The sequence below is a fragment of the Octopus bimaculoides genome, chromosome 3 (assembly GCF_046866305.1).
Source record: "Octopus bimaculoides isolate indiv1 chromosome 3, ASM4686630v1, whole genome shotgun sequence".
Taxonomy (NCBI): Eukaryota; Metazoa; Mollusca; class Cephalopoda; order Octopoda; family Octopodidae; genus Octopus; species Octopus bimaculoides.
In genome coordinates, this window is record NC_142930.1 from 112,914,434 (window position 1) to 112,923,229 (window position 8,796).

Here is an 8,796-nt window from a genome sequence, read left to right on the forward strand (position 1 = left end):
AAAACACACAAGCCACATAGAGAACATTCGACGCATCGTTAAAACGGCTCTTCCCATGGACCGCAAATTAAATTTGTATACACAAATTAAATCTTGCCATGGAGGAATGTAGTGGCGGAGAAAAAACAAGACAGGAAAACAAACAGAAAAGGCTTTGCGGCCAGACGAGAAAAATTATGTGTGTATGAACGTTGTGAGGCACGAACTTGAAAGGGACGAAGTAGTTCGCGTGTTTGCTCGGCGATAGCCAAGGAAGAAAAGGATCATTGACCGAAAGCATATATATATATATATATATATATATATATCATCATCGTTTAACGTCCGCTTTCCATGCTAGCATGGGTTGGACGATTTGATTGAGGACTGGTGAACCAGATGGCTACACCAGGCTCCAATCTGATTTGGCAGAGTTTCTACAGCTGGATGCCCTTCCTAACGCCAAGATATATACATATATATATATATACATATATCATCTCATGTATACATACGTACCGTAAATTGAATCTTCTTGTAGTTTTATAATTACTGTTAAAAAAGAAAAGAGTAATTTGCATTTTGCTTTACAGTAAAAAATTATTGAGATAACCTGTTGAAAATATTCTCTATAAATAGAAACTATGATAAAAAAAAACACCAAAAATTCATGGAAAGCTTACTCAAATTTGTGATCATTTTATTACATTCATAAGTAAATTCTATTGTGTCTGGAGAGAGTCATTTTCTTTTTGTGCCTTATAATTTAACACACTCACCGGTAAAATTTCCACTTATTTCTTATTTTTCGTTAGAATAATTTTACTGATGAGTGTGTTAAATTATAATACACAAAAAGAAAATGACTCTCCCCAGACACAACAAAATATGCTTCAACACACGAATTCCCATAAAGAATCTTGCAAACCAAATTCAAAAAGGAAACATTAGTAAATTGAAATCTCAAAAGTTTTAATACCCACATCTTCCTATGCAGGAGTGGTGCTTGAGTTTAAATTAAATCAAATTAATTAATTAATTAATTAATTTAGCTATTGTTTTTATGAGAGTGACAAAATGGGAAATTGCAACTAAATTTTTCTCAAAATCTATAGCTATTTTATTACAATAAGTTTAATAGGGTACAAAACTGAATACCAAACTTTACTGTTCCCTAAAGTTATAAACAAGACAACGACGCACTTTTTGAGTTGCTGAGGTTTCAAGGAATAAAAACAGGTTTCTATATATTTGTATAGGGTCACTTGTCAAGTAGAAAATATAGTACATTAAACTGATTCGTTATATTATTGGCAATTATTCTACTGGCCCCGGAGGAGTTAAACACAAAATCAACACCCCGACCTTTTTTTTTTTTTTTCAGATATGTTCAGTGCCCTTAGTTTAGATGAAGCATGGGCAATCTTTCTCGAGAAACGGGCCGCATGAGACTCAGTTCAGCATCAGGTGGGCTGCAAGAGCGTCGCTCAGAAAGCCCTGCGGGCCGCAATTTGCCCGCGACTGGTTTAGATTAAAGGGTAATGGATAACAATAACAACAAAAAGTTTAGCGTAACAAGGAAATATTCTGATCGTATTTATGTACTAAAGAAAATTAAACTGTGTTCCGGTCATGCGATTCTTGCCCTGGAATCGAAACTGCGTCGTGGAAGATTACTCCTGTACAACTCACTGTTCTACGTTCAGGAATGCACGTTTGCCACAGCCAAGGCGAAGGTCGAATTCGATAATCGCTTCTCTTGACGAGCAGAAGCGACAGAACATGTAGTAAACAATTATCCGTGATAGTGTATTCAGTTACTGTAACAGAACGCGTCTGGAATGGGTTTCGTTATTACAATAATAAGTTTAAAAAACTTAATAGTTAATAATAAGTTTATTTAAGCTAAATTAATTAAATAATATAAGTTTCAGCATGAAAATTATCGAATCAACGATGACGTAATTATGAAATTAATTGCTAATACAACATTTATTTGGAAAACAAATTTACAACCAAAGCTCTTAATATTTTATATACATATATCTTTCTATCTATAATTATATTTAAAAAGATATCTTTGTAAACCAGAATCAGCAAAATTTCAAACCGTAATGAACGTGCCAGTTCACATTTTATAATAACTGTAGTTCTGTAACCTCTGGAGGTCATTGTGACATCTTGCAACCTTGAAACTAACGAAGGTAAAGGACACCTCACCTTCAATCGAGTGGGTTGTTTTTCCTTCGGAAAAGCTGAAACGGGGGAAAAAAAAACATCTTCCTACACGACAACAAAATACTTCTAAAAGGATTCACTTAAATTATTAACTGATATCTTTTGTCCTCACTTGGTAAAAGATTCTTAAAACCGTTTCGTGTTTTGTTGCTGTTATCGTCATAGCAGCCCCACTACTGCTTCTGTTTCGTTTTACCGCTGACGAATTGTCAAATACTGAGAGTTCCGCTTTGAGCAGGACTACATTGCAGCGAAAACACCCCACACAGACACATACCTATATATATATATATATATATATATATACACCCACACACACATATATATATATAGATATATGCAAAATATGCGCGATCACTCCGACGCATCAAACTGTCAAAATGAAATATAGTCGGTGGGGGTAGGAAAATACATAATTAAAATGTACTAGTAGTGCTAAAGTGTATTATTTTGTATCTGCGTGCTTAGTAGATCTGTATATATTAAAAGAGAAAGTGAGTGAGAGAGAGAGAGGAAAACAGAAACAGTGAGGCTTTCCGTGCGCAAAGAGCGTTAGTGGGCTTGGGCTTCACAAATCTTTAATCTATCACTAAATACAGATTTCTACGCGGATCCTTCACCTTCATTGAAAATGTCCATGAAGGTTTGTGTTTTTTATTTTGCTTGGATATAATACAAAGCTTGCTTACGCCGGGAATATTTCGAATTTCTACCATACCTTGTTACAATATAGCGAACGTTTTTTGCTGCTGATCAGAATATGTGAAGGTGATAATATATCTATATAAAACATATGCCTACTGTTAACGTATGGAAATATATTTCTTTTCTATGAATGTGAATTAAAATAAAGAAAGAAAGAAAGAAAAGAACACAGAGAACCTGTTGGAACGAATTCCTAAACGCTTGACTGGTAAATGCACACTTTTATTTAATATACATGTTCTGATGTCGTTGTTAATTTAGAAGTTAATTTCCTCAGACTTTCTCGTGTGTTTTTCGCGGAAGACTACTGATCAACGGTCTTATCAGTTATGACGGATTTTCTTCAACTGCCATGTGTGCTTTTTCTTCACCATACAGTCGCTTCTTACCCCGGAATCTGTCTTATTCGGAGGAAATATACCTAAACGGAATACCTATTAAGCGTCAAACCGAAGTTCCCAAAGGGCTCGACAAGTTTCCGTCTAAGCGTCGTAATCTTCTCTTAAACAGCATCAACATGGCAGATACGGCGGATGATAAAGATCCGGATGAGTACCGGGTAAACGACTATATTCCTTCATTTGACGAAGGAATTTATATCAATTTAATGGACGATCTTAGTTTGGAATCCGATAAACAAGGACAGACTGACGACAGCGGAGATACAAACGGTATTTTAAAACGCTTCACTAATTATGCCACTCACCTGCAGCCACTGTCAGCTGGTGCTGAAGGAAATGCTACTGGGTCTATGGCAAACGGAGACGATGACAAGTCCACTGTTAATAGCCCGCTTCACTCCTTACCGGCTGCAGGAAACAGTTTGGAAGAAACTGTTAGCGGGGAAACCCCAATGGCTGGAGTTTGTGCGGAAAGAGTATGTGCAGAAAATACGAATTGCTCTTCAAGTCGAAATATTGTTAGTAGTGTACAAGAATATTTTTCAAATAGTCCAAGGAATGATACAAAACTACTCGATCTCCTCTCCCCACAGAGTCCTATTTATGATGACGATGAATTTAACTTCTCTAGAACCCAACTTAGAAAATCGACCTCCTTGAAGACAACAAAAACCCCTCCGGGGACTCCCCGTAGGAAGAAAGTTGTACGTTTTGCCGACGTTATGGGACTGGATTTGGAATCTGTAATTCATGTCTTAAATATGGACTCTCCGCCGAAAATTCCCGCTTCTGCACTCGCAGACTTACAGTCCGGTATAGAAAGTGATCGAAAATCGATGGGTGCACGGTATCTCACAGCATGTTTCGCTCAACCATCCGCCAATGAGGGATTCATGGGACGGGTGTGCGCAGAGAAAGTGTGCTTGGAAAATGCCGTTATATCTGATCTGACAATTACTGGCATTATTCGAGTGGCTAACATCGGTTTCCATAAAATAGTTCAAGTGCGTTATACAACGGATGACTGGAAAATTCACCATGATATTATAGCTTCTTATGTTCATAGTTCGTGTGACGGCCCGACGGACAGGTTTTCTTTCAGTATTGTTACCCCAGCTGACTTCAGTGTGGGTTCTCGTTTGGAATTAGCAATCTCCTACACTTGTGGAGATATCGTGTACTGGGATAGCAATCATGGGGAGAACTATGTGTTTCAATGCTTTGCTAAAGCAGGGGTGACCGAAACAGAAAATGCGTGGACGCATTTTCTTTAAGAGCAAATATCTGGAAAATAAAATGTTAAGTATTAATATATTAAAAGTAACACTGAAAAAACAAACATGTATTAGAATTGCAAGAAGGTAGCAAAATTGATAAAATTTTTCTTTAACAAAAGCAAAAAAAAAAAAAAAATTAAAAATCAATTTAAAAACCTATTTAAAACGGGAAGGACCTCAGAAACTTTATCAAAGAGTGCTAAAACGATGTGATAGAAAAAAGAAATGAAGCTTTCGACAGCGAAATTTAAACATCTAAAAAAAAAAAATAAAATAAAATAAAAACCACAAAGAGAAAAATTATATCAAACTTAATATTTTTATTACAATTTTTTTGAAGATGAAAGAATGGAAAAAAAAATTAATAAACCAAGGTTACATCCTAAGGATTATAGTCTACGGTTCAATTTTATCTCTGGCTAATAACATTTGTGGCCAAAAGGCAAGTACTTTTTGAAATTATTTCATTCATATATATATATATATATATATATATATATATATATATATATATATATAGTTCAAGTGTGATGTTCTATTTGTATATTATGGTCATATTGATAAAGTATTGTTATTATAACGTTATGTTTTATTTTTTCGCTTTAATGAAAATATCAACACTGAAAAATATCCTTATACAATGCGTGCATGAATGTTTACACAATCCATGCTTAATACACGTTTATGTATATATGTATTTTTTATACATCCTCATCTATCTATCTATCTATCTGTATGAGAGAGAGATGTTCTTCCATGGGTATATATTTATACATGCTCTTTATTGATAGATATATTTTTGTATTTGTGCTTTTATACAATCTCGTATAATATGGGATTGTTGATATATATATACACGGATTCTTATACACTCTAAAACATCTCCCTTATGTAATGCGTGCACGTGCGCGCACCCGCGCATACAAGCAAGCATGCATCTACATGCAGTCAAACGTTTTGTTTCGTTCAGACATTTCTATCAAGGAATTTTCACTGAACGTAGTATATCTCCGATGTTATTTAACTCTAGATCAAACTTGATACAACAGACCCAGTTGTGACCATAACGTTTTTTATTTTTATTTTATTAAATACATGTTTGTAGAATAATGTCTTTCTTTAAAGACGGTTGAATGCGAATTAGAAGATTTGGCTGTTATTTCTAGCCTCTAGAAAGAACGATTTCGACTCGCGACCCTGGCTGACATGATTTTACAGTTATTTTCGTTTCACCTGATTGTAAACAATGACAACAGCCAATAGCAAATTAATGTAAACAAGTTCGTTCGATTACTACAATCATGTTGTACTTTACATCTTGATCAAATGAATTACTGGTCGGGGAGTCTGAATAGTAACCATGAATAAAGTGACCATGAATATTATACATAAAGTGTAGGTGGCTCTCTGGTGTACGTGTGTATTTATTGTAGTACATTCATATAGTGTTTTTCTTTCTTTCATAAAAGACATTTAAATCGCAATTGTGATATATATATACTTCGGTTTTGGATTTAGTTTGCGAGATTCTTTATGTGAGTTCGTGTGTTGAAGCATATTTTGTTGTCTGGGGAGAGTCGTTCTCTTTTAGTGGCTTATTATTTAACACGCTCACCGATAATGTTTCCACTTATTTACTTATTTAATGAGTGGAAACTTTACCGGTGAGTGTGTTAAATAATAAGGCACTAAAAGAGAATGACTCTCTCCAGACACAACTATATATATATATATATATATATATATATACACACACACACATACATACATACATCACACAAGATTAAAGCGTGCTGTATAGTGTAGGCGTGTATGTATAGATGTTTGTGTGTGTGCGTATACAGAGAGAGAGAGAGAGAACGAAAATTGAATGAATAGAGAACTTAATACAATTGTAGAGTGTGATATTTAATTGCATCGTCATTGACACAGCGAAGTGTCGCCGAGTATGCGGTTTACTCAAATTTGTTCAAACGTGACATGCGGGGGACGAACTCGAAACCACATGTTTGGTCCCACTGCGTGTATGTGTATGTGTGTGTGTGTGTGAAGTATATGTATATATGTGAGTAAGTACGTGTATGTATGTAATCATTTTATGTTCATCTATTTTCCATGCTTGCGGAGACGTTGTGCTGATGTTTCCCCAACACTTCCCGTCCTTTGTCATCCCCTCAATCTACTGGTCAGTGGGCGTAGCGTGGGTTTTGTCCACCCCGTCCGTTACCCAAAATAACTACCCCCGCTTCCTTAGACATCACATACCTATGACTGCAACCAACACACACACATAGAGAAGCTGGCATGTGTAATCTACACACCCACGCTACATCACTCGGGTTCTTTCCAATTCGACCACATTGCATTTTTGTAAACCAGCGGTCGTCCTCCATATGTGTTACATGTCAATACAGTTTACATCTGATGGTGATGTTTCGATACTGGTTTACAGAGTGTCTGTATGAGGGGACGACGCCATTCACCCTCATTTTCAGCCTCACCTCTTTATGTCATTAGAGAAGGTTGTGTGGGTGAATGACGTCATGTACTTATAACGAAGGGTTTCCGATCGGATTTCTCCTATTTTTCTTTTTTCTTAGCTTCTACTCTGTCTTTTATGCCTCATTTCTTTCCCAACTTTGCTCATCTTCTGCAGATAGCGCCCATGTTCCACTTCCATACAGCATTACATTCCAGGCATTAACATTATATAACTCTACCCTTCACTTAAAAAGCGAATATCTTTTTTTATTTAACCCCAAGCCAGCCCTGTTAATGAAGATCTTTGTTCAAAAGCATTCCATCTGAAACCATAGTTTTTTTCTTCTTCCATGCAGGACCATATTATCTAAAGACCCTGTGTTAGCATTTTTAAGATGGTGGGTATGATTCGAAGTGAAGACATGTGGCCTAGATGTTAGTGTGTTGTACTCATGACCACAGGATCGTGGTTTCGATTCTTGAACCAGGCAGTGCTATGTGAGCAAAATACTTCATTTCACATTGCTCCAGTCCACCCATCTGTAAATTAGGAACCCCTGTGATGACCAGCATCAGTTTCAGGAGCAATGTGGTTTCAGCCAGTTACACATCTTAGAAGCTGAGTAACAGGCCCTATGAATCTTTGGACTTGAGACAGTAATGACCGGGGGTTGAAGATGATGTATGATTTGAGGGAGAGATTTAGTTACTATTTCTAGTCTCTCACATTGGCTTGAAAAATCCCTTTGTCACTCGCTGAGGTAAAAGCTCTCTGCACATTTTCCTCTGCTCTGTTCTTTCTCTAGCTATGCTTTTAGGACTCCCACTACCAATTAGGTCACCTAGGTAACAGACATTTTCATCTGCTCCTATGAAGCCTTCAGAGTATTTGAGAGAATTTTTGTGGGGTTTCTAACCCCCAATTTCTTGGTTGTATTTGCTACATAAGAATTCTTTTTTATTTCTCAGTCTGCCTGTGATTCTACTTGACCTTTCTGCTCTCATTTTTTATATCAGATATACCGTGAAGAATCCCTACTTAGTCCTCTTCTGTCTATTGATTATGGCCACTTCCCATATGGCAATGGAATCATTATTATTTCCTTTTATATTCCACCAAGGTCGACTTTACCTTTCATCCTTTCAGTGTCGATAAATTAAGTACCAGTGAAACACTGGAGGGTCAATGTAATCAGCTACATCCCCAACCCCCCAAATTTCAGGCCTTGTACTTATTGTAGAAAGGATTGTTTCCTTCTATATAAAACTTTTGTCTTTGAGGACTTGGATCTAGGCTTTGCTTCCAGGTTTGAAAGTTTTTCTCACGGTCTTCAGTAGATTCAGGGGTGAGAACTAGATCAATGGCATGCCTACATCTAGCTGTTCAAACTCCTTTGTTATAGCCCTGAGAACTAAAACAAGTGAGGGCTGGTCACCAAGCCTTGATGGACACCTCTCTGCATGGTAAATTCCTCATAGTACGTGGTAGCATCTCTGACTATACTGACAATATATCTGATCATGGCTCTCACAGTACGTTCATCTACACCAGTGTAGTACTATCCCAAAAGTTTTCCGTAGTTTGAAAAATGCCAAGTGACTTATGGTTAGCTAAAACTTCTATAGTTGTTTGATCAGGAAGAGGCCATCAGTGGTATGTTGTTGCAGTACAATTCCACACTACATCCTAATATTCTGTACTTTTTATGCTATAT

At 36.5% G+C, this 8,796-nt stretch overlaps 1 protein-coding gene across 1 annotated transcript; it reads left to right on the plus strand.

The window, feature by feature from the left end:
- The first annotated feature begins 2,122 nt into the window (after positions 1-2,122).
- Positions 2,123-4,900, plus strand: LOC106871395 (uncharacterized). The gene has a single exon (XM_014917818.3). The coding sequence runs from the start codon at positions 3,275-3,277 to the stop codon at positions 4,595-4,597; it is 1,323 nt and encodes a 440-aa protein (XP_014773304.2). The 5' UTR covers positions 2,123-3,274; the 3' UTR covers positions 4,598-4,900.
- Positions 4,901-8,796: the final 3,896 nt, after the last annotated feature.